The following is a 27,079-nucleotide window of genomic DNA, read 5'->3' as shown; positions in this document are numbered from 1 at the left end:
CAACGTGCTGGCCTCAGGATTTTCACCTCGAATTTCCTCTACGGTGGCTTAGCCTGCGCGCCCCACCTCAGAACCTCAGAAAATGGTTGTCTTCCAGGAGTAAGGGCTAGCGGCTCCCCCGCTTCAGGTCCCCTTAGCCGTCTGGCTTCCCCGGTCCCTTTCCCATTCTCGCCTCACGCCCCTCAGCAGCGGCCCAGCGGGAAGGAACGGGGAGGCGACAGGCCTCGAGAGCCGACCCGGGAGGAGGGGGCAGCGGCCCGAGGCGCGGCGCGCGCAGTCGGCTCGCTTCCGGCAACTCAAGGGTTACGCCGCGGCGGCGGCGCGCGCCGAGGGGAGAGGCGGTTGCTGACAGGTGGCGCCTGCGCACTGGGAGCGCTCATTGTGCCCCGCAGCTGCCGAACCGCCCGCCTGCCCGCCCGCCGCCCGTTCGGCGCGTCAGTCGGCGAGAGTCCGGTGGTGGGTGCGGAGCCCGGGGCCGTTCCCGCGGCCTCCTCTGCCTCCTCGTCCCCCTTGTTCCTACCCCGCACCCTCCGCCTCTGCCCCCCATCCCGGCTCCGTCACCCTCCCGCCCCCCTACACTCGGGACGAGAATGCCCTGCCCGGGACAACCTAGCAGCGCCTAGATGGCTTTGGTCACGGTCCAGCGGTCGCCCACCCCCAGCACCACCTCCAGCCCCTGCGCCTCGGTGAGTCCCTCCAGGCGGCAGCTCCTCGCTTCTGTCACTGCGGCTCCGCTTTGCCTCAGCGGGTCCCGCCGAACGCCACTGCGCACGCGCCGCGCTGCTTCCCAGGCCTTGGCACCGGGGCTGCCGCGAACCCCCCACACCCTCATCCTACGGGCGAGCAGCGGCGACGGCCAGATGTTGGGTTTCTGGCCCGCATCATCCGGAGCACCCAGCCCCTCACGGCGCTGGCTCGGAAATCTCCCGTAGCATGCTTCCCATGGCTTGAGCACTTCCTTTCGGCTATGAGTCATTCTTGCTTTTCACCCTCCCCCTGCTCTCACCCTCTGTTGCTCTGTTGCAGGGAGGGGAATGGTGGGCTCCGATATTACCCCGGACCCACACCCATATCCCTTACTTACACCATTTTAGGGACCAGATCATTCACTGCGCATCCTTCTTCCGTCTCACCGTGTGTCCCTTTTCACCAGTCGCTGGCGTCTCTCTTGTGCTCCGTGCAGTTCTGGCTTCATTGGGCTGCTCAGTGGTAGTTACTCCCTGGTTTCTTCCCTCCCTTCAAAGATGGCAGTGGTCTCCTCTGCCTCCTGGACTTTTACCTTTCTCAGTCAGGTCCCAAAGCATCCGGTACTGCTCGATGACCAGGGCCAATTCCTTTCCATCTCACAGACACTTATGCCTTATGCTCATCGCTCGTGATGGTTCCTGCTCTAGGGTTGTGCTTGGATGGTTCATGACTTCAGATGCTTGTGTCGCTAAAGGAAGGTTCTTTCCAGAAGGAAAATGCCCAGTAACCAGTTTTTTTCCCACTGGGCTTCTCTTTGCCTCCATCCCCACCCCCAACACCTTTACAGCTCTATTCTTAGAATTCATTTTTGAGAATATCTGGTAACCTGCCTATTGCACCCATGTGGTAAAGAAAAAAATAGGCTCCTAGATGAAAATATGAACAATTGGAGAAGCTCTTTCCTATAGAATTGTATGTCTTGACGTTGGATTTAGTAGTGTCAAGGTGCAAAGAGGCATTCAGTGAGCACTATGACCTTCCACTGTGTAAAAGAAAGTTGTATCGTTAATATTTGTTAACTGAGATGTGAGGTTTGGTATCTTCAAAGCATGTTGCCTTGTGATTTCAGTATGGTTTCCTGAATTTCAAAATTTTCTTGCATGTAGTGGTGGTTCCTTCCTTTGCACTTTTAAGTGACTTAAGTCGACAACTCTACCCTATTCACGAAATTACTCTATTTTAGATGTTAATTTACCTTGCGTTGTTCCAGGATACAAAACTGAGCTCTTTGGATAGAACATTAGAGAGGCAAATTTTCATTGTTTTAGGGGAGAAGTTTGTAGCAATAAAGTACACTGTTTTGCAAAATAGTTAAGCACACATTGCTAGAAGTATCAAGCAGAGGCAGGGGGCCTTTTGCCAGACAGCTGATATAAGGAATTCCTGCAGTGAGGGTGAGAAAGAGGTTCCAAAGCTTTACGATTCTGTGATTGCACTTCAGAGCTGATAAGATGTTTTAGGGTCTGCTAGAAACAAATACCAGAGGGGTAGGAATGTAGTATTTTCATGAGTAGATTTTTCACTTTATGGTAGATATTTCAAAATTTATAGCATATCTTTAGGCCACCTTAATTCATTCCACTGGTAACTCCTCTGGTTTTTGTGGTTGTCAGGCTACCTAATTTGGACTATGGAAGCAATCAAGAGTGACCATTATAGATACTAAGTCATATCAGTAGATACATACATATGAAGAAGAACCCAGTATTGTAATATTATTTTCTCTGGGCATTGTTGAAAACATTTTATGTTATAATAACATTTATTAAACCATTGTCATACTAATTGTCATGAAGTAAGTGAGTAATATACAGTATAACCACATCTCTTTGACATGCTTCATTGATCAAAGCTTGGGATACTTTAGAATCTTGAAGAATGTTAATAGTCCTTTTTGGCATAGGCAATTAAAATTGGTCATATAAATACTATGGTATTTATTGTAATAAATATTGAGTGGTAAACTCAGTTGTTAAGCTCAACGACGGGTATTCTGTATCCCCTGGTCTGATGATTTCAGTTGTTTATATTTGGCCCTGTGTGTAAAGAACTCCTGGCACTGGTGTGTGAGTAACAATCGGCATTGTTAGCATGACGGACAAGCCAGTTATCTTTCCCTTTAAATTGTCTTCCTATTTGAATTCATCCAAAGCTGTGCTCAGCTCAGTTGTCTTGTGGTCCTTGTATTCCAGTATTTGGCTGCTGTCTGACCTGCATATAATTTGCTGTTTTATCTCTTGCTGAATGAATAGGTTAGTTGGCTAGTTCGTTAAAAGTGAGGAGTGCAAAAGGAAGTTAGAACTTTCACTGAGTATGATGGACATTTTAATACTGTCAGATCTTCAGTATTTTCTTTTTATTAAGCATAAAACAAACTTGGTTACTGTAGTGATTAGTCTTCAACTTGACTGTGAAAATGTGTCCAGAGAGGTTTACAGAGGAGGGAAGATCCACCCTAAATGTGAGCGGCACCATCCCATGGGGTGGGTACTGGTCTGTAAAGAAGGAAAGCCCTAGCACTCCCCTTTCTCTGTTTCCTGCTACCATGCCTTCCCTTCCCTGCCACAAACTGTACTTGTAAACCATGACCCGAAACAAACACTTCCTCCTTAAATTTCTTCTTTTTAGGTGTTTGGTCACAGAATCAAGAAAAGCAACCTAATACAATCACCTACTATGTATGAGTGACCATTATAGATACTAAGTCATAAAAGACATTCACCTGTCTGTCAGATGATGTAATCTGGATAACAGGTCTAGTAGAAGACAAATAATGGGGTGGGAGAATAGAGATGGTGAGGGCAATAGTACTGTATATACATGGACCATTTTGCAATTATCTGAGTTCAGATTGATATAAGTTCACTAATAGCAAGTACTAATTAGAAAACCAACAACTTCTTATTTCTCTTGGGTTTTCATCTGTACCAGGCATCATGCTAAATACTTTACATACATGACTTAATTCATTTAAGGCAAGGGGTGTTTAAGGAATGTGTCCTGTGCCACTTAGCCAGTGACTGGGATCGTAATTCTAATCCAGATATGCCTAGCCGTTGAAGGGAATATTGAAGTGATGATGATGAAGTACATCACAGTAGGTGTCTCTGAAACTAGTTATTGAAACATAATTTGAATTTCTATAAGCCAGGATTGAAGATAAGAGTAAGGTGTCCTAGGTGGAGAAAAGCTATATTTTCTACATTTAAAGTCAGAAAAGCACATGGATTAAATAAGTCAGTGTGAGGATTTGTTTGGACAACAAGAGATAAAAATGAGAGGTAGCCAAGGCTGTAGAGGGACTGCTGAGCCAGGTATTTGGGGCTAATAAAAAAGGGAATAGAAAGTTCTCCAAATTTTGAGCAAATGTGATCACAGTAGTGTTTTTTTGTTTTGTTTTGTTTTTGTTTTTGTTTTTGGATTTTTCGAGACAGGGTTTCTCTGTAGCTTTTGGTTCCTGTCCTGGAACTAGCTCTTGTAGACCAGGCTGGCCTCGAACTCACAGAGATCCGCCTGCCTCTGCCTCCCGAGTGCTGGGATTAAAGGCGTGCGCCACCACCGCCCGGCCCTACAGTAGTGTTTTAATAAAACTGATCTAGGGGGCTGGAGAGATGGCTCAGTGGTTAAGAGCATTGCCTGCTCTTCCAAAGGTCCTGAGTTCAATTCCTGGCAACCACTTGGTGGCTCACAACCATCTGGAATGAGGTCTGGTGCCCTCTTCTGGCCTGCAGACATACACACAGACAGAATAGTGTATACATAATAAATAAATAAATAAATTAAAAAAAAAAAAGAAAACTGATCTAGAGGCTTTGGGCCAGAGGGATTTTTAGGAAAGACAAGAGAGGCCATGAGTTAAGGCTATTGTTGAGGTCTGATCTGGGATTTTGAAATGTTTATGGAAGAGACAGATGTCAAAGATTATGAGAAAGACTAACTCTATATAGAGATAGAGAAATCAGAGACATCAACTTTTGGAATATATTGTTATTCCTAGAAAATAAATAGTTCTTTTGGGGGGCATTGAAACAAGGTTTCTCTGTATAGCCCTAACTGTCCTGGAACTAGCTCTGTAGATCAGGCTGGCCTCGAACTCAAAGAGATTTGCCTGACTTTGCCTCCCAAGTTCTGGGTGTGCACTATCATCACCCAGCCAAATGTCTCTTAATTAATAGGGGCAATTTAAGAATTCTTGGGCCAGGCTGGAGAGATGGTTCAGCAGGTAAGAGCACTGTCTGCTTTCCCAGAGGTCCTGAGTTCAATTCCCAGCAACCACATGGTGGCTCACAACCATCTGTAATGGGATCTGATGCCCTCTTCTGGCCTGCAGGCATACATAATGACAGAGTGCTCACATGCAAAAAATTATTCCTGGCCCTCATCTCTATTCATGTTGTGTTAAGAGAAACAGGACTTGTAGCTTGTCTGGGATAACAGTTGCTAATTGAGTAAAGGATCAAGACTTGAGATATAATCAAGAGTACACACTCTTTGGGGATTCATTTATGCTGCAACATCATTTAATTTTGTACAAATCAGTTTGAAATGATGCTCTTATTTGGAGTTTATTAGCTCTTTACACAGAATTCTTATAAGGTAGATATTTAGCTTCCTTTCTTTTAGAGGATCACCAACAGCAAAGTAGAAATGGAAGTTAGCAGGTTCTGGAAAACACGGGGTGGGAGAAGGAGAGACGAGAGATACTTCCAGAAGGCTGGAAAATGAACACTGGTGATTTCATGGCAGGAGAAGCTGAAACAAGTGACTGGCAAAAGGCGGTGGAGGCTTGGGGTAGGGCAAGTTGGGTGTTGTGTGTCTGTATTTCTGGCACTTAGGGGGCAGTGGCAGGAAGACTGTGAGTTTGGGACCAGTTTGAATTAATAGTGAGTGCCTGACTAGTCTGGGCTACATAGGGAGACATTTCGGAAAGAGGTAGGCAATAGAGGGAGTTTAATGTATCCTTCTCAGACCTACTACTCTCTTATAATTTATAGTTCATAATTATGACCATGAATCATCATAAGAAGGCATAATCTTATTTGGTCTTGATTTGAACAATAAAGATTGAGCATGGTATATTTGATAGTTGTTCATCCAAGTTTCACCAAAGTTTTAATGCACATACTTTAGCATTGCAGTGTGATGTGTGCCAAGGGATAAGTGTGTGAGTTTAAAGACAGCGTGGCAGATATTGTAAGACTATCATCAAGGGCAAAGAAAATGTATGATTGGGAAATTCATAATTCATTCACAAACATAGTTCTTTTTTAAAGTTTTTTAAATGAATGTGCTATTTAACACCAGGATGGTAAATGACTCAGTTACAACCTTACAATGATTATTCTTTAAAATAAGTGACCCTTGTTTACCTCAGACTAAGTAAGCAATTGAAGGATTTTGAGACAGTCACTGAAAGCAGTGAGTGACTAGAAAAGCTTCAGAACTGAAGTAGGGATTCTTTAAACCTGATGTTCTTCATGAATATTATCCCCTGTAGGTTACCGGTGTTTGCCAGTGCAATAGTTGCCTTATCGCTTCTTCCTGAAGCTGCTTACCGTGCTGCCTCTGAAAGAAGCAGTGAGCCCTTGTATCCTGGGAATGGCCTGTAGCGTCCGTGGATCCTGGGACAGGGCTGGAGTGTCCCAGCTGCAAAAGCCTGTTGCAGTTGACTGTAGCTGCGCTTGTGAGCCTGTTCCAGGTGTCAAAACAAGAGACTTGTTGGGATTAGTTGATTCTTACAGGCAATTTTTCAGGTGGGGGCTGACAGAGTCCTGTTAAAATACCACTTTTTCCTTCAAGACACATACAATGCTCATTCCACCAACATGGGTGGAGCGGTTGGTAGGATGAAGATGGATTTCAGCACCTTGTCTTCTGTCACCTGTGCTCATGACCTCCCCTTACCTTTCACCTTTGGCCCAATGGGGACTCCAATTTTATTTCTTTGAAAATATTTAAACATTTATTTGTTGTGTGTAGGTATGCATCTGCACACTCTTGTGACACAGCTTACATGTGAAGTCAGAGTCAGTTCTCTGCTTTTAGCATGTGGATTATAAGAATTGAACTCAAGTCACCACACTTGGCAGCAAGTATCTTTACTGACTGAACTATCTTGTTGGCCCCCATATCTTATATCTTAATAATGTCAGATAAAAGAGATGTTATTGAATTACTTATACACATTCAGATATGGCCACATTTTCCTTCCTCAATAGAGGAAACAAAACTGAGACATATAAATTGGTTTCTGTGAAGTATAACTATTTAAAGTGACACTGTTGAAGGTTTTGAAGACAGCCTTACAAACTTGCACACACTTAAGAAATAGCACATGACATTATATACAATGTAGAAATGCAAAAAAGTATAGATAAGAAAACAAAAAGCATGTGTCATCATTGTATGAGCTCTCTCTCTGAGTGAGTACTGTGTTACCTCAGCTGGCCTCAAATTTGTGACCTTCTTGATTTAGTGTCCCCAGTGCTGGCATTTCCATCATTATATTTTGTAAGCAGAAAGGCTACTGTATATATAATCTTGTCTTAAATATTTTTAAAATTTGGTTTATATCACGGATTATTGTTCTGTCAAGAATGGCTATATTGTGAAGCTATATTGTGACTCATTCTGATTATTGTTGGTGGGATTCTTGCTTTCCACATCCTTTTTATCTACAATGAATTACTTTATAGTGAACATTATTGTGCATAGATATTTGAATGCATCTGGAACATTTATTAAGATTTCAAGACATGCAATTATTGGAACACAGAGTATAAATACTCTTCAGACCACTATTACATATTTATTTATGCTTTGTGAAAAGGTTAATCAAATTAACATTTATTCCAACCAGCATCATTGAAGAATGCTCATTTCTCCTAATTGTATTAATACGGAACAATCTCATTTCAATTTTAATAATTACTGGTTAGAGGGACGTAGTAGTATTACTGTAGTAGTTGGTTGATTGTGTGTTTTATATCAGGTAAGCTAAGTGTCTTCAGGTACTCGTAGCTCAGTTGGTAGAAGGCTTACCTAGTTTGCAGAGCCGTGGTTTCTGTTTGCAGCTCCACATAATATCAGCTATGGTAGCATAAGCCTGAAATCCCTGTCTGTCTCGCACTTCCCCCAAAAAACAGATAAATAAATGAAATATGAAGTATAATTTACAAATTCAGAAATATGTCTGCTTAAATAACTTTACAATTCAGTGATTATTAATAAATTTACAGAATTGTACAACCCTCACTTCAGTCCTGTATTTCCTGTTTTTTGAACAATTTTTTTGTTCTTTTAGATTTGCGTACACTCTTGCTGTGTTAGGACTGTTAATGATTAGTTCTATTTATTATGAAGTATTTGTTTTTTAACCCATTTTTTTTTTACTCTTAGAATAAAGTCTGTAATTGAAAGTTTGGCAATAAGATCCTGAATGAGTCAGTCCTGCTAGCCTCTCAAGCCTCATCTCCCCCACTCGCTGCATTGCACATTGCTCACAGTTAAGCTCACAGGCTGCGCTCCCTTTGGTCTTTAGGCTTTGGCACACGCTTTACCTGGAACACCTTTCCTTCACTCTTCACTGAACTAATTCCTACTCATCCTTCAGGTCTCAGCTTAAATGTCACTTCTGGGAAGCTTCCCTGACTCCACCCCCAGACAATGGTAGGTGTTCCTTCTATGCACACCCTGTACTTAATCATGGTGGCTCTTATCAGTCTCCTGTACTTTATTATCTGGTTGTTTATCTACCTAACTTTTAAGCCTGGACCTGGGTCCATTGGCTTATTTTTATATCATCAGGGCTCAACACATTTGACACAGAGATCAGTGAGTGGATCCATGACATAGTTACACTTAGCATGTTTTCCATTTTAAGAGTAGAAAGATGTCCCAGAAGCCCATGACTACTTTCAATTTAGATACTTGCTGCCAAATTGTCTCCCAGAAAGGTTGACTCCTTGTTTACAATCACTATATAAAAATATTTCACTACCTTCATCAGCCCTAAGTAACCTCCTTAAGGTCCATTTTGTTTATTATAAAATAACTATTGCTTATTGAACACTTATTATACCCAGTATCTTTACACCTACTAGGCAAGCACTTTACCATTGAACTACCGTCTAACCTTCTGTGGTGAGTATCTTACCTGCATTGCTATTAATTTCACACCACTCTTGTAGGGAGCAGAGAGGAGGAAAGGATGGTGTTAGGGATCTAGAGATTTGGTGCAGTGGTGTGTTCCTCCAGTCCCAGTGCTGAGAAGGCTGAGACCAATAGGCTGGTCCCAGGGGCTTGCTGGCCAACCATTCTAGCTGCATCCTTGAGCTCTAGATTTAATGGCTCAGTGAAACCTTGTCTAAAAAAATAATGTTGAGAGTGATTGAGAAAGACACTGGACCTTGACTTTTGGCCTCCGTATGCACTCCCACACATGTGCACACGTGTGAACACATTCCAGATTGACTCAAGTGCCTAAGAAACCCGGAGGAAGAGAAAAGCTGCCTGAGATACTCAAAAGTGCTCTCAGGTTCCTCATCCTTTTCCTCTGTTTTAAGTGAGAAGATTCAGCTTCTAGATTATGTGCAGTCTGAACATTACACTGTGCACCATTGCTGCTTAGGTAGCATGAGTGGATATCATTCCTGGTTCCAGAGACTTAGGACTTCACGGTAGTTTTACTAAAGCCTGCTGACTACTGACTATAACAGTGTCTGTATTGTAGATTTTTCAGTGTTTGTATCCTTTTTGCATTTATTATTCATTTATGGAGAGAGGGGACATTGCCTTGAGAGTGGAAGTTACAGGACACCTGTATTTACTTGAGTCAGAGGGCGTCTATTTATGCTACTGGTGGTCTAGCAGTTAACTAGTTCCTGAACTGAGTAAAGAGACTCATGTTAAATAAATAAAGTAAAATGTTGTAATATTAAATATGTAACCCTGGAAGATGGAAAGAAGTCAGTAGCAAGTACTTTTCAGTTGAGCCTTAAATGAGAAAAATGACATTTATAAAACAGTGGGAACTAATCAGCAAACAAAGGGTTAGGAATGAGTAGCAGAAGGGAGGGGAGCATGGACTTGAGCCAGTGGGCTAGAAATGATGTGTGCTGAGAACTTGTAAGCAGGAGAGTACCTAGTGCCATGTAATCTGCAACAAATGAGGGTAGAGAAGTAAAGAGAATTTCTTATTCATTGTAACATCTGTAACCTTGCTTTTATCTTGACTACAGTGTATATGTGTGTTCCTGGCATCCCCTTAAAGTGCCTATTTTAAAAATTTGTTTCACTAACTGTAGCCTTGAACTTGCTTTATAGCTGAGACTGGCCTTGATTTTTTGATTCTCCTTCTCTAACCTCCTGAGTGCTGGGATTACTAGTACATGCCACTATGCCCTGCTTAAAGTGATTGTTAAAAATTTTATGGTTATTAACAAGAAATATTGAAATATAGCTATTGATCTAAGAATGTAGCTCAGTGGTTGGGACTTGACCAGAATACACAAAGTTCAATCTCCAGCATTAGAATTGAAAGAGAAGTGAAACATCTTAGTAGTAGCGGCCACATTCTAGGTGTTTACTTTGTAGTACACACTGGGTTTAAACAGGCATTACAACACTATTTCATGCAGCATTACATTACTATTGTTCTCATTTTACAGATAAAATTGATTCTTAGGCAGATATCAAGTCCAGCTAAAGTGACAGAGTGGGAGTTAGACTTTGGTTGCCACAGAGAGCAACTACTAGACCAGGTTACCTTCTTGTTGTCGGAATTAGTTTGAGTTTAGGTGATGTTTGATTTCTTCCGCTTTTATTTTCTTTTTTACCTTTAAAATTTTTATTTGATCTGTATGAGTGTTTTGCCTGTTTGTTTGTGTATCATGTGAGTACCTGGTGTCTGTGGAGGCCAGAAGAGGGTAATTCCCTGGGCCTGGAGTTTTACAGATGATTGTGTGTTGGTGGAGACTGCTCATTTGTTCCTGGCCGCTCAGACCCAAATAATCACACAGAAGTTGTATTAATTACAACACTTCTTAGCCAATAACTTAAGCATATTCCTGGTTAACTCTTATGTCATAAATTAACCCATTTCTATTAATCTGTGTATTGCCATGTGGCTGTAGTCTACTGGTAAGGTTCTGTCCGGCGTCTGTCTCCTGTGGCAGGTTATATGGCATCTCTTTTATTTGGCCTACTCTCTCCCCCTCTATCTGCTTGGAATTCCCATCTTGCCGTACTCTGAGCTACATACAGTAGGTCCAAATAAGCTTCTTTATTAACCAGTGGTATTCACAACATACAGAGGGGAATCCCACGTTAGTTGTGAGCTGCTATGTGGCTGCTAGAAATTATACCTCTGGAAGAACAGTAAGTGCACAACCACTGAACCATCTCTCTAGCCCCATTTCTAACAGTTTTAATCATTTAGTTTTTACCTTTGTCCTGCCATGGTTTGAGTTGCTACAGTTTATGTTATTTTCCTGCTGATGCCTTGGTACTTAAGAATCTTTCCTTTCCTCCCTTTCTCCTTCTATCTCTTCTCCTCACCTCCCTCCCTTCTTCTCTCCTCCCCTCCCTCCCTCCTTTGTTTTTGAGATAGGGTCTCACTATGTAGCCCTGACTGTCCCAAAACTCACTATGTAGACCAGGCTGTCCTGTAATCCATAGAGATCCACCTGCTTTTACCCCTCCAGCACTGGGATTAAAGGCATGTGCTACCACACCCAGCCTAGCAGAGGTTTCTTAGAGACGTCTCATAGATTGTGGGATGATATAAGAGATCACTGGAATTTACGAGTCCAGTAGAGACATGTGTGATCAGAACCAAGTATTGCTGAGTATAGACTGAGGAGGAGAGGCACAAACTAGGTGTGTGTAGTGGAAGAAGACTTCGGGGAATGCGGAACAAAGATACAGGAACAAAATGCCTGCAGTTAGCAAATTGAAAGATTATGTACATGTCTATATACATGTGTGTACACAAATGTGTGTATACTTTTAGGGTTTACTGTCTTCCAGCTGCTTTCACAATTAGATGTCAGTTTTTTTTCTACCAGGTGATCATCAAAAGATATCAAAATCTAAGACACAGTTGCCATGGATATTAAAGCTTCTATCTTTGGAAAACGTATTTATTATCCTTCCCCTCACTACTACTTCTTGTTTCTGTTCTTTCTCCCACTTAGAGAAAATGAGAAAACTCAGAAGTATATTTTTTAATGCTGCAGATATATAGGAGAATATATGATGTTACATTTATTGATGTTAAAAGAAGGTATCTCCATACAACTTGTTGAAACAATGATTCTATTGGTGCTTTAGACACTTGAAGTAACATCAAAGTGTCTGGAGCGATGGCCTAGCAGTTATTCCAGAGGATCTGAGTTGGGTTCGCAGCAGTCATGTGGGCTGCTTATAATCACCTGTAACTTCAATACCAGATGATCCTTCTTATACCGCACTCCACACACCTCTGATTAAAAACAAAATAAAAAACAAAAAAATCAAGAATTTTGGAGTGCTTTTTCTTCAATTAAGATATTTTCTGGGGCTGGAGATGGAGACAACAAATCATGTGGTAAAATAGAACCGAAATAGTCAGATATTCTCTAATCTAGAGAATCAAAAGACACTGGATGATTTCATGGGTCTAAATATATATCTTTGTACAAGGAAACAATAGGTTGAGAAGGGTGAACTGTCTAAATTCAGCCATGACAAGCAACTCTTCTTAGAAGATGAATTTCCAAAGCTGCTGAATGAAGTCATATGTAATATAACAAGAGATCTTTGGTTCAGGCTTTGGTTGAGTGACTCATTTTACACATGGATCCTTGTAAGAAAAAAACATTTTTTTTTTCACATAAAAGAACACTGGAAAAATTACAAGAAAGTTTTCTTTTTTTGTTCTACTTCTTCTGGGGTATTTAAAGACAGGGTCTTACTCTGAAGTCCATATTGTCCTAGAAATTACACTGTATCCCAAGCTGCTCTTGAATCCCTGTGACTGCCCAGTTCACTATGCTGGGATTCTAGGAGCAGCCACTGTCTCCCACTTCAGTTGTATTGACCTGTCTATATAATCTGGAATGTTCTCAATTTTTCTATAAGCATTTTACACCGATTCTTTGGGGAGTTTTTGTTTGCTTGTTTTTTGTTTTTGTTTTTGTTTTGTTTTGTTTTGTTTTGAGGCAGGGTTTCTCTGTGTAGCTCTGTCTTTCCTGGAACTTGCTCTGTAGACCAGGCTAGCCTTGAACTCAGAAATCTGCCCAAGTCTGCTTCTCCAGTCCTGGGATCGAAGGTGTGCGCCACTTCCACCCGGTGATTCTGTGGGTTTTAAACTAAACTTAGAATGCCATTGACCATAAAGAAAGTCTAATTAGATATAGTTTAACTGAAAATGTCTAAGAACTCCCAACATTTTCTTACTAAATTCTTGAATGATATATAATCTTGAAAATTAAATTAAGAGCTTTATGGAGAAAGAAAGCATCCTCAGGATATTCCTGTTTAAACACCATTTGTGGTGTCTTAACCTGTAGGATTTAAAAATGAAGGTAATTTTAGTAAGCATTCAAAGTCTTTTGGAAAAACTTTAAGGACACAAGGATGATTTTAACCTCTGGTGATGAGCTTGTTCAGAATGTATGTCTGATGAAAACAGAAATTTGGCTACCAAATTAGTCTTTGGGTTTGTTCCAGTTGATTTGAAGTACTTAAAGGAAGACTGCTTTAGCAAGCACAGGGCTTATACTTGTTTATGTATTCTTTTTTCATTCTGATTTATACTCTTACTCTCATCCCCCCCCCCCCCCCCCCCCCCCCCCGTCTCTGCAACTGAGTTATATTCATTTGTGAATGTTGATACTATGTTTCTATTAAGTATATTTAATCTTTAGATCATTTAAGCTGCTAGTATAGTCTACTCTTTAAAGTCAGTTATCTTATTTTAAATATGTAATTTATAATATTTGATTGGTAGGATTCATTCATTTTGTCAATATCCTGACATTTCCCTTTTGAAAATTTTTGGTGGGCTGCTGGAGATGAAACCACACATGTGGCCTCGAGGCCAATGCTGGGTACTATTCCTTTATCATTTTCTACCTTATATTTTGAGACAATGTCTCTTACTGAACCTGGAGCTCACCAGTTGGCTCTACTGTCTGGCCAGCAAGTCCCTTAGGTCTTCCTGACTCTGTCTCCAGTGCTAAGATCACAGGACTGTGCAGCCAAGCAGTGTTTTATTTTGCAATCAGGGATCCAAATTCAGATCCTCAAGCTTGCACAGAAAGCACCTGCCTGCTGTGCTGTCTCTCTAACCTCTTTATTTTCAGACAGTATTTTTCTCTAAGTTGACCAGGTAGGCCTTGAACTTGTTCATAGTCCAGGCAGACCTTGAATTTGTGAACTTCCTGCCCCAATATCCTGAGTAGCCAAGATTATAAGCCTGTGCCACCAAGCCTGACTGTTGCTGTAGTTTTGTATGCATATTTTCATCTTCTTTATCATTTTTAATGGAGCCTGGGGTCAAACCCTGTGCATGTGAGGCAAGTGGTCTATCACCGAGCTATGTCCCAGCACTTCCCTTGTCACTTCTATGTAATAAATCTAAAAATTTATTGGACTTTTATTACTATTGGAATATTGGAGTTATTTTTATAAATATTGCTTCATGGGGATTCATAGAATTTTAGCAGTGGAAAATTGCCTAACTCTTCATTTTAGTGTTAAGTGGTTTCCAGATTCTGATTCCAAGGATGAAGGTCAGAATAGCCTATCTCTTGGGTAGCCTCAGGAGACTTGGTATTATAGTAAAAACTGTACCATTATCTTTGGTAGTAATTGATTGGACATTTGTTAGGCATTCAAATGACCACTTAAATTCTAAACCAGGCTGAGATTTCAGTATAACACAGGAGGTCATGCATTTAAATAGGATTGTGAGCTTAGGTAGATGACCTAAATTAGTGAAGCTGACTAAGTGGGGGCTGGACTGTGGCAAATGGGGGACTATATGCTTTCATTGAAGGGCTCTTGGCTGTGATTTAATATACACCCAATATTGCTAGAAATGTTTTATATTTAGAAAAATGCTGATAATGAAGGTGAATGGAATGTCCTGTTGTTTTCAGATCAGCAGTTGAAATGTTTAGAAAAAAATTGACCTCAAGAAACAGAAGACCAAGTTTAAGTCATAAGAATATTTTTGGTTTATCTTGTAAAAAATCCATGTATATCTAGAGCGGAACTATTATCTTAGCAGTTCAATTGTATCATAAACACCTACTTTCTTTTTTTCCCTCAACACTGAATCTTGAACCTAGGACCTCAGGCATGCTAGGAAAGATCCTGCCATAGAGCTACATCTCCAGCAAGAGCCAAGTTCTTTTTATCTTCTGCTTTGCCATCAGTAGTGTGCTGGAGTCCTATTTTCTCTTTTCTCCACGTAAAAGATGGCTAACATAGCACTAAGCAGCACATCTGTGTTTGTTGCAGGCAGTGGTAGAAAGTGTTGTGTTAGCAGTGGCTCTACCTTTGGAAAAGCAAAAGTTTTCTAGAAGCTGTCTAAAGGTTTTTATTGCTATGATAAAACACCATGACCAAAAGAGGAAAACCAGGACAGGAACTGAAACAGGGCAGGAACCTGAAGGTAGGAGGTTATTCAGAGGCCATGGAGGAGTGTTGCTTATTAGCTTTCTTCCCGTGATTTGCTCAGTCTTTTTTGTTATAGAACGTAGCACCACTAGCCAGGACAAGTGACACAGTGAACTGGGTTCTCTCTCATCAATCAGTAAGAAAATGCACTACAGGTTTGTCTTATGGAGGCATTTTGTCAATTGAGATTCTCCAGTACTCTTAATTCTCAGTGACTTTAGCTTGCCAGGACAGAGGCCAACTCCCTCCTACATTTCTTTTTGGGGTGTAGACAAGAAATAGATAACAGCATCACTTCTAGTTGTAAGGTTACCCACAAAAGTAAATATATGGCTTTTTTTAAAAAATGTTGAGTGGCAGCAAGAGAGAAGGATGTTTGGAATAGATGTCTAACCCTGACCTACCATAACAATGAATACAGTTTTAAACTCTTCATTTTCAACCTTTTCATTACATTTTATTTATCCTCTGTGTGTATCGTTTGCACACACCCATGAGTGCATGTATCATAGCACATATGTGGAGGTCAGAGGACAACTTGTGGACGTCAGTTCTTTCATTCCACCATGTGGGTTCTGGGATTGAAATCAGGTTACTAGGCACCTTTGCCCACTGAGCCATCTTGCCAGTCCTAGAACTGTGTCTTGAAAAATAAAGAACTAACCAGTAGCACAGAGTCATCTAACAGGTCACCAGTTTGTGGACACTTTATAAAACCTACAGAAGAAGGGAAGGAAAGATTTTAGGAGTCAGCAGGGATGGAGGACACCAGGAGAACATGGCCCACCGAATCAAATAAGCAGGGCTCATTTGGACTTACAGAGACTAAAGCAGCAAGCACGGAGTCTGCAAGGGTCTGCACTGGGTCCTCTGTGTATATGTTATGGCTATTAGCTTGGTTTTTTTTGTTTTTTTTTGTTTGTTTGTTGTTTTTTTTTCAGGGGGACTCCTAACAGTGGGAGCAGGTAGGTCTCTGACTCTTGTGCCTTCTCCTGACACTCTTTTATTCCTATTGGGTTGCGTTGTTTAGCCTTGATATAAGGACTATTACCTTTTTTAATGTTTCTTGTTCTATTTGCTTGTTGTCTCTTGGAGGGCTGCTCTTTTCTGAAGGGAAATGGAGGGGGAGTGAATCTGGGAGAGAGGGGAGGTGTGAGAGACTTAGGAGGAGTGGAGGGAGGGGGAAACTGTGGTCAGGATGTATAAGAGAAGAATCCATTTTTAATAAAAAAAACTTCTATTTGCATTCACTATTCTATTACTCGTTGTTGGTTTTGGCAGTCAGTTTTTGATTGACAAAGAATGTGAAATTAGAAAGCCAGAATTCAAGTCCTGGTGGAGATTTGGTGATATTTGGCAAATATATTTCATCTTTCAAAGTCTACCATTCTTTATGTGGAAAATGTGTGTATAGTGTTGTTATATTGAGTAGCTAATTGTAGAGGCTCTGGATTCAGAAAAGCTGGAGCTGGGATCTTACTCCTGCTTAGTATGTTCCATAATCTGTCTCTTCCTCTGTAAAATGGAGTTCATTGTTGTGCCCTAACTGATGGAGTCTTTCTGAAGAAAAAATGAGAAACGGAAATCCCAACTTATCAGACTTCAAAACTGAGAATAAGACAAAAGTCAAATATAGTTATCCTACAGGACAACAAGGTTTTTCTTATCTCTGGAAAAAATGCCATAAATCACCCCTAAACACCAACATCTATGTTTCTGAGCATGTTAACTGCAACTGAAACTGTCTGATGTGACTCAGTGGCTCCCATTGTTTGCTCACTTTGTCTTGTCACATACATTTGCTGAATACAAGTCCAGAAAAATTTATATACATTATAACATTTTTACAAACATTTATCTGTCCAGTACATAAAGTCAAATTAACATAAATAAAATGAACTCTTAACTCCAGAATTATTATTGATGAGATGGTTAGCTTGCCATCAAGACTGACCTTTTTAAGTCTTTAAGTTGTTTTTACCATAGATGTAGCTTCGGATAGTTGAGAGAGAAGAAACTTAGGTTGTCTAGGGCTCAACTTAGCTCCTCACTGTGCACAACTGAGCCAGTGGGTATTTTTCTGTCAAGAAAAGATAACAGATGAATATAGCCTGGAGTATACCATTCAAATATTATTTTGATTTTTAAATTCAAATATTTACTTCCTTTTGGTTTATGATGAAGATTTCTAAAGGACAAAGTGTTACTCAGTGGACTGCAAGATGTCAGGAATCTTTAAAGACAGTTCACCTGGGAGTCAAGGGTATTAACCATTTTCAATAAAAACTGCACTAAATTATAGTTATAAGTGGTCTGTTTCAATGTTGACACTAATTTCTAAGAGGATCGTTTAAGACTTATCAGTATATACATAATACTGACAGAAAGTATTATGTATGTACTGATAAGAAAATCTGTTACTTTTGTTTCTTAAAATACTTTGGGATTTCAGTTAGTTGGGCCAGATTGTGGTACTCAGCTAGGTGGTTCATATATACAGAAAGACATGCTTAGAGCTTGAGTGTCCCTAGTATTGCCTACAGGAATATAGGTAGGGTTCTCCTTTTCTTAGAGCAAATGCTTATATGCAGGTTACAAAGAGCAGAGATGCACCCTCTGAATATTTTTCGGAAACCAAAACTTAAAAGTATAAGCAACAATAATGACAGTAGAACTCTCAAGGGCAATAATATGCTTTTGTTCAAGTTCTGTCAAGTGTTTTCTACTGAAAGGAAAGATGTCTAGACTTGTGCCTTATCACTTGTTGCTTGGTGTAATAAAGTTGTCTTTAAACAAGGGAGGAAAATCTTGTTTCAAAGTGACTCATAGTGATGTAGTAGGTTAGTAATGGGGAGGTATTTCTCTGCTCAATATGTGCACCAGGAATTTTCCCATCAAATTTAACTCTTATAGTTGAACTTCCCCCACCCCAAACTTGAAGCTCAGATACAGGGTGTTGCATGTGGTAAGTGGGACTTCTTAGGAAACTTGGGAGTGCAGGGAGATACTTGGTTCTGTGAGAGCCTTAATAGTAAGAAGGATTAAACCTCACTTCCACATGACCATGGGAATTTAAGGTATGACATTTATGATATATGAGTCATAATTAAAAAGTCCTTAAATATTCAGTAATCAATCTTACCTGTGATTATTTTCCTATTGACTCTTGATATTCATTCTTCTGTGACTGGATGATTTGTCCATTTACAGTTAATTAAATTCAGCTACTAAGCCTTATTTTTAAAAAATATTTTTTTAAAAAATATTTCTATGATGATAGAACTAGTTACAATAGAAACTCAAGTTTAGAACTTTTGTAGTTATACAGATACTGTCATAGCACAGAATAGTCACAGTTACTTAGAAAGACACATAGAAATTTATTCTCCTAGTTATAGAAACTTTTATAAGCCTTTTATAATTTCAAGATTTTTATAACTTCCTTTTAAGAGCAATTATATTGAATATTATAAGCAGGGGCTGGAGAGATGGCTCAATAGTTAAGAGCTCTTACTGCTCTTGAAAAGGACCTGAGTTGGATTGCTAGCACTCACATGACACCTTACAGCTGCCTGTAACTCCAGTTCCAGGGTTTCTGACACCCTCTTCTGGTTTCCATGGTCCATAAACGTGGTACATATAAACTCATGCAGACACACATATAAAAAAATCTTTTAAAAAAGGAAAATTATATAGTTTTTTTACAATGGGGCAGAATATAAGTTTTAATAATAAGTCATACAAGCCTTAAGTTTGGAAAATCTTTTAATACAAGAGCCTAGAGAAAAGATTAGAAAGAGACTACGGTTTTGTCAGAATTGGTGCATGTTAACAGTTCAGCTGTTTTATCTGAGAGAGAATTAGAGGTGTATTTTTTAAAGATTTATTTGTGTGGTGGTGGGGTGGGGGATATGCCATGTATTTCCGGGAGCCCTAGGTCTGAAGAGGACAGTTGATGGAGTTAAATGCCTTGTGAGCTGCCCAGCATGGATGTTAGGAACCAATCCCTGGTCCACTGAAGAGGAGCAAATACTCTTATCTTAACCTCTGAGCCATCTTGCCAGCTCCAGGGGTTTCTTTATTATTTACAAATATGGGTCTTTTGCTTGCAGATGTGTCTGTGCACCATATGTGTACAATGCCCACAGAGGCCGGAAGAGGGTGTCAGGTCTCTTGGAACTGAAGTTACAAATGGTTGTGAACTTTGTGGGTGCTAGGAATTGAATCCTGGTTCTTTGGAAGAGCAGCCAGTGCTCTTAAATCTGAGCCATCTCTCTACCTGTAGGGTTGCTTTTTTAAAGTGGTTGTGACATACTCATGACAAAGGCTGCTTTATGTATAGGCTTCTATTTTTATTTTCTAAATGAGCAAAGAAGAGTGCTTTTATCATATTAGATATGATTTTTTTATTATTTTAAGATTTTTATTTGTTAGCTGGGCATGGTATCTCATGACTTTAATCCCAGCACTTGTGAGACTGAGACACGTGTTCCTCCACATGCCAAAATTAAGTTAGTTTGTTTTAGTTATATATTTTAAGATAATTATCCATTTCTTACCCTGTGTTCTCACAGAAATTTGTCTCACTATGTCACCCTGTCTAGCATAGAACTCTATGTAGACCAGGCTGGCCCTGCCTCAGCCTACTGAGTGGTAGGATTAAAGGTGTGTGCCCCCAGGCCTGGCCATATAAATAGCTTTATGATTTTGTTAAAGGCTCAGCTTTCTCCACTAGACTGATGTCAGGAGCTTTTCTTGTTCATTTTTTAAACTCTGCAGTGCAGAAATATAAATATATAGTAGGTAATAGTAAAGAAATGTTAATATTCATTACTATTATAGACTTTGTCATTATTGAAATCATTCTGGGGTTGATCATTTTACCTAATCATATTTAATGAATTACTTACATTTTATAGATTAAAAGGTTTGAGAATGATATTTAAATTTATAGACTAAATTTTATACATGATACAGAGATTAAAGTTCATGAATGGGATAACATACAGCCAAATTTATGAAAAAGACCAGTTGAAAGTAGCCAGCAATAAAGTGGGTGGGAATGGAATTGATTGAATACACCACAGACAGAAGAGTAGAATGTGTAAAGATAAGATGCTGTAGCTGCTCTTAGAAATATACGTGCTTCTGTTTGGTTGGAGCAGGGAATGTAGCATCAGACTATGAAGAGGTTTTTATTATTATTATTATTATTAGGAGATTGAATTACCAAGGGGAAAAACATTGAAATTTTTAAATAGATGAGTGATATGATCAAAATTGCTGTTTAGAAAGGTTGGTATTTGAAAGTGTATGGGAGGGGAGCCTGTTGTATTTAGGCAAGCTAAAAGATAAGATTATATTTTTATTTATTATAAGGAGAAAACTCATAAAACCAGAATGAGAAGTCCAATCTCAGCTGTGCGGCAAGGAAACCACAGAGAGAGCGCATCTGGGCCATGTGCCTGCCGTTTTTCTCTGGATCCCAAAAGCCACACCCTAACTTGGTCTCACCCCTTAAAGATAATTGGTTAACAAGGCTTCCCCATCAGCACTGAATTGGGGACAAGGGAGTGCGATGGAGGATTAGTAAGGAAGAATATAGCACATGGCTTCATTGTTCCAGGTTTGTGTGCGTCTGTGTAGTTGTGCCATTCACTGAGCCAGAAAATACTGAGATGAAAGTCAATGGTAGAATGCAAACATTCTGAATTTGAGATTTATATGATAGCTCTATTTTGGGAAGATGGATACCTGTGTTGATCAGCAAAAGCGTCTAGGCTAGAGACAGAAATTTATAGTGATCATTTACTGGCTTTTCACTTAAATGTGTTAAGCTCTAGCTGTCTAGGAACTAGCTCTTGTAGACCAGACTGGCCTTGAACCACCTGCCTCTGCCTCCTGAGTGCTGAGATTAAAAGCATGTGCCAACCATGACTCCGTGATTTATTTTATTTTATGTGTATGAATGTTTTGCTTGCCAAGCATATGCATGTATGCCTGGTACTCACTAAGATTGGAAGAAAGTACTAGATCCCCTGGAGCCAGAGTTATGGATAGTTGTGAGCTTTCATGTGGATGCTGACAATCAGATCTTTAATATACAAATATACATTGTAACTCTATAAGATGGGATTCTACAGTGATTTCTCAAATGTCTTCAACAATAAAATTTCTCTTCTCTATTTGAAAGAACTATTTTATATGATGAATGATCTAGTGGATACTGCCCTTGATGTTCTTCTTAGTTACATTTGGAGGATTTCTTCCTCTTTTTGCTTCCCAAATGCCCAATTCACCCACAGTCCATCTCTGGTCCACTCTTATCTCATGCTTCAGGTCACCTATTGCTGCTCTCCACTTGTCTCATCCTATATGCTCTCTATAGGTGCCTTTATTCCTATCAGCATAGTTTCAACATTGTCTTAGAGTCAACAAGTGACTCTATAACTACCTGTACTCTTAGATCTTACTATCCAGTCTATAAACTAGGAAGAGTAACAATTCATGAGGAATAAATGGCATAACATACATTGTTTGCCTTAGTGCTTAACACATTTAAGTGAAAAGCCAGTAAATGATCACTATAAATTTCTGTCTCTAGCCTAGACGCTTTTGCTGATCAACACAGGTATCCATCTTCCCAAAATAGAGCTGTCATATAAATCTCAAATTCAGAATGTTTGCATTCTACCATCGACTTTCATCTCAGTATTTTCTGGCTCAGTGAATGGCACAACTACACAGACGCACACAAACCTGGAACAATGAAGCCATGTGCTATATTTTCTGAAACAAGAATATAGACCTTGTTTCAGAAAAAAATGAAATGAAATAAATCTTTTTTTTTTTAATTGGGGGCTAGAGAGATAGTTCAGAGGTAAGGAGCTTTTACAGTTCTTTTAGAGTACCTATGTTCAATTCCCAGCACCTACATTAGGCAGCACACAACTGTCTGTAACTCTTGTTCCAGGGAATCATAACTCTTGTTCCAGGGAGAGATCATAAATTGGGGGGGGGTAGGCAGGTGGGGGTAGATATGGAAGGAGTTAGGAAGAGTGGGGATGACTATGCTCAAAATATATTGCATGAAATTCTCAAAGAATTATTTATCTGAGATTTTATATTATTTTTATATGTATGGGTGTTTTACAGGCTTGTCTGTGTACCACATACGTGCCCATAGAGGCCAGAAGATGGTGCTGGATCCTCCTGACCTGGGGTTAGAGAATGTTGTTTGCCATCCTATGGGTGCTAGGAATTGAACCTGGGTCTCTAGAAGAACAGCCAGTACTCTTAGCCACTGATCCATCTTTCCAGCCCCAATAAAAATTTTTTTTTAAAAAGCAACCTACAGAAAAAAAATTAATAAAAGTAGGTCTAAAAATAAATTGGCTATGTTCTCTTATAATGACCAAATGTTTCTCAAAGACCAATAAGAACAGCATCATTTATTGAACACACACTATTCTGTGCCAGACACTGTTCTGAACTCTTGGTATGTGTCCTGAGTCAGTTCTCAGAATAGCCCTGTAAAGATAGGGATTACTGCATCCCATTTTACAGATGGGTATATGAGGTACAAGTAAGGGATACAATAGGATGCGAGTCTTAGCAAACGGACTCCAAAGTCCACTTCCCTGGGAGCACAGGCCAAGGAACAGCCTTCTGGAACTTTCTAGCCTTAGACTCTAGGCCTGAGTTCCACATCATTTTTGGTGGGTCTAGGGAAGAGAAACTAGGAAATAACATTCGTTTTTTTGTTTTACTGCTAAGGCTCAAGCTTATGCTGAAGTAATCCTCATTTAACAATTCTGCAGTGTAAATATCCAAGTGACACAAAACCTCTATTCACATTTCAAGATTCCCCTTTGTATTATTAAATATATTTTGTAAAAATATTAGCTTGCCTTTATAATGTTAATTACTGGTCATAGATATTACATAAAGTTGTGTGTGTCTTCTCTAAAAGTAATATAAGCCACACCAGGTTAAAGGAAGTAAAAGCAGCCTGACAGGGCAGCCATCCATTCATTTGGCTTTACTATCATTTAGCTCCTGCCCCAGCCATTCTCTTCATCTTTGTAGTTAGTTTTCCCACCTAAGATTTAAGAGTTGAGTGTCTAAGTTCCTGTCAAACCTTAGTCTTTAAAAGGGTTATATACTCTTCCTTAAGTGTCTTTAGAACAATGGAGTAGAAGCTGAGGGTGCTGTCACGGTTTTGTGGTAATATCAGCAAGCATAGAGAGCAGGATAAAGATAATACAGTTAACTGGCCTCTGGGTCCATGGAGTTCCCTTCCCCCACAGGAAATGAGGCTCATGTATTCTGTCTTGGAAATGTATTTTTAGATGTTCATAGTTTTTTTTTTTAAGGATCTTCCCAGACGCTGTTTAAGGCTTAAATAAATTCTCTAATGAGTTAATACATTTATAAGTAAAAGTAGATTTTTTTCTAGAAACTAGGTTTTAAAATAATTACTAAAAACAAATGTTTAACTAAAAATATAAAGGGGAGATAAGGATTATAGGACAATTTGGGAACCAGACTTAGTTTTGATTTGGGAAACACAATAGTTTCTAATATTTGCTTCCTGCTTAGTTTTCTGTTTTCTGTAAACAATAAATCTTTAATAGTAAAAGTAAATTATTGTGCATGGCAGAACTTTGACAAAAAAATTCCTTAAAATATACATCAAGCTGCAGTAGCAAATAAATGTGTGTATAGAACTGATCAAAACTCCCCTATCCAAGTATTTCACTAAGAAATAGCATGCATGAACTTGATTGAAGAATGCAAAGAAACCCTGAGCAAACACAGACTGATGCATATTCCTGAAAGCAAAGATAATACTGTAAAGATGCTGCTGCTGGCTGGCTGCTGCTACTGCTGCTACAATTAATTTATCCTTCAAGACAATTCCAAACAGAATTTTCTCACAGGCTGGGCTGAGAGTGTAGCTCAGTGTTAGACTGCTTGCTTAAATATATACAATACCCTGGGTCAATTTCCAGCACTACAGAAAACAAAGTATAAAACGAGAATTCTACTAATCTATTAGGCTTTCTCTTCTAACTTGAATGCACACGAATGAGAAGGGGCTTGTCCTTGAAGTGAATGTAGCTGCTTCCTTACTCTTTATGGCTTCCTGTCTTTGAGTGACAGCTCATATTCCAGCCACGACACATGGCCTTGTTAATGGGTCCAAGTTAATGGTGGCCCGATCAGTCAGAATGGAAGATTTAAAACTGTGAATCAAAATAAACGTTTTTCTTTATAAGTTTGTTACCCCAGATATTTTGTTACAATGATGGGAAGTTGACTAACATAAAACCCTACATAAGGGGCTGGAGAGACGGCTCATGGTTAAAGCACTGATTATTCTTCCAGAGAAACTAGGTTTTATTCCTAGCACCCACACAGCAACTCACAATCATCTGTAGCTCCAGTCCTAGGGGATCTGATGTCTTCTGGCCTCCACAGGCACCAGACATGCGTGTGATACACAGAAATAACTGCAGTCAAAACATAATAAAATGCATAAAAATTAAAAACAAAACCAAAAAACTGCAATTAGATTATCTAAAAAACTAAATTCTAGGTGAGTTATATACCTAAACACTTTTTATTGATTTTTATTGAGCTCTACATTTTTTTATGCTCCCCTTCCTGCCTCCCCTCCCCTCTTTAATCCTCCCCCCCAAGGTCCCCATGCTCCCAATTTACTCAGGAGATCTTGTCTTTTTCTACTTCCCATGTAGATTAGATCTATGTATGTCATTTTGAAGACCTAGGCATTTTTAAAAATGAAATGTTGACTTTCTTTCACCTTTTATTATGTCCAGGTCCCACAACTGGGGTGGTTGGTGTTTGATACCTCATTGTCAATCTTCCCACCTCAGTTAATCTTCTGGAAATGCTCATAAGTGTGCCCACCATTGTGCCAGCAAAGTAGGATTTAGAATATATAAAGAACTTCTGCAAGGGGCTGAAGCAATGGTTCAGTGGTTAGGAGCACTTGTTGCTTTTGCAGAGGACCATGGTTTGATTCCCAGCATCCATATGGCAGCTGACACCTGTCTATAACTTCAGTTCCAAGAGATCCAGCTCGCTCTTCTGGTGTCCATGGGCATCAAGCACACATGCAATGCATTTAACATATAGACAGGTAAAAGACTCATAGGAGGAGATAAAAATGGCCCATAATAAAAACATTTTCATCTTCAATAATGATTAGAGTAACTAAAAATACAATTTTTCACTTTCGGGTTAGGGAAAATAAGTATTACGATTCTTTCTGGTGTTAGGGGATGGGAAAAGAAGTACTGTCATAAACTGCATGTGGTCACATCAATTGGACCAGCATTCTGGGGGAGGATTTGATGATACATGCTAAAACTTAGATATCTGTATCTTCTGATTCAGCAGTTCCCTTTCTTAGTATACACCCTTGAAAAAAAAATATATATATATTGGTTTTTCGAGACAGGGTTTCTCTGTGGTTTTGGAGCCTGTCCTGGAACTAGCTCTTGTAGACCAGGCTGGTCTCGAACTCACAGAGATCCGCCTGCCTCTGCCTCCCAAGTGCTGGGATTAAAGGCGTGCGCCACCACCGCCCGGCTTGAAAAATATTTTTATATATGGTACAAGCATATGTTACAAGGGTGGTCTTTGTGTTACTGTTTGAAAGATCAAAATAGTACGAAACAGTTTTTTCCAAATGACTTAAATATCCATTAATCAGAAATATTATGCATTATTTAAGAAAAATGGAACAAATCTGTATGTACTAACAGAAAAAGATCTTCCAAATATACTGATAATGAAAGCAAATAATAATAGGGTACCTGTATCTCATATTTTTATGAATTCTACTTATATAAACTATTATTTCTGTACTTGTATAGCACACTATGCTTAAAATTTTGATTAATAGATGCAGTTACTTCTGAAGAGATTGAACATGGAGTAGTAATTAAAGAGACTATTAGGTTTATTAGTGCAGTTGAAATTTTATATAAGGATATATTATATCATTTGTTTAAAATAAAATTTTAGTTGACATGGTGCATATGACTGTAGTCCCAGATACTTAAGAAGCTGAGTCAGGAGTTAGGAAGATTCCTTGAGTTCAAGATATCTCTATACATTCAAGGCTAGCCTGATCTATGTAGTGAATTCCAGGACAGTTAGGGCTTTATAGTTAGACCTTGTTCCCATCCACCATCCCAACCCCCCAAAAAAGGAAAGAAAAGAATTACCATCTTTATTCCTTTGCTGTCTGTGGTTGTACTAGAGTGTGAAATGCCTTTGGTTGTGTGTGGCTGCACTATACTTTGATTGTTTGCAGATTATTAAAGAAAATAAAAGTAAATTTGTGTGTTTTTTAATCCATATGTTTATCTACTTAAGAGAATGCATGTACTTCTCTAGGCAAATATACTTTTTTCTTTCCTGGTATAAATTTTCTAATTCTCTGTGAGCACCAAATGAGTGTGCTACACTTCAACTCAGTTCTGACACTAATCACCCAGTGTTAGCCTCAGATTCTGCATGTTTAGGGCTCAAGTCCATAAGACTGCCTTCACACATAAGTGGCAAGGAAGGGAGTCAAGGCTACCCGCTCATTCGGTCAGTTCTCTCTGACTACAAAATTTATAAGATA

General features: G+C 39.5%; 1 protein-coding gene across 2 annotated transcripts in view; it reads left to right on the top strand.

The window, feature by feature from the left end:
- The first annotated feature begins 378 nt into the window (after positions 1-378).
- Positions 379-27,079, top strand: part of Ssh2 (slingshot protein phosphatase 2) — a 239,868-nt gene continuing 213,167 nt past the window's right edge. The window contains exon 1 of one of the 2 annotated variants that reach the window (XM_075991586.1): positions 379-686. In XM_075991586.1, coding sequence (XP_075847701.1) covers positions 624-686 — 63 coding nt within the window. In that variant the 5' untranslated portion in view covers positions 379-623. The remainder of the gene's footprint in view (positions 687-27,079) is intronic. The other variant, XM_075991585.1, reaches the window with a different exon arrangement.

This window comes from Microtus pennsylvanicus, chromosome 11 (genome assembly GCF_037038515.1).
Source record: "Microtus pennsylvanicus isolate mMicPen1 chromosome 11, mMicPen1.hap1, whole genome shotgun sequence".
Classification (NCBI taxonomy): domain Eukaryota; kingdom Metazoa; phylum Chordata; class Mammalia; order Rodentia; family Cricetidae; genus Microtus; species Microtus pennsylvanicus.
The sequence above is the reverse complement of the archived record's forward strand: the minus strand, read 5'-3'. Positions and strand labels throughout refer to the sequence as shown.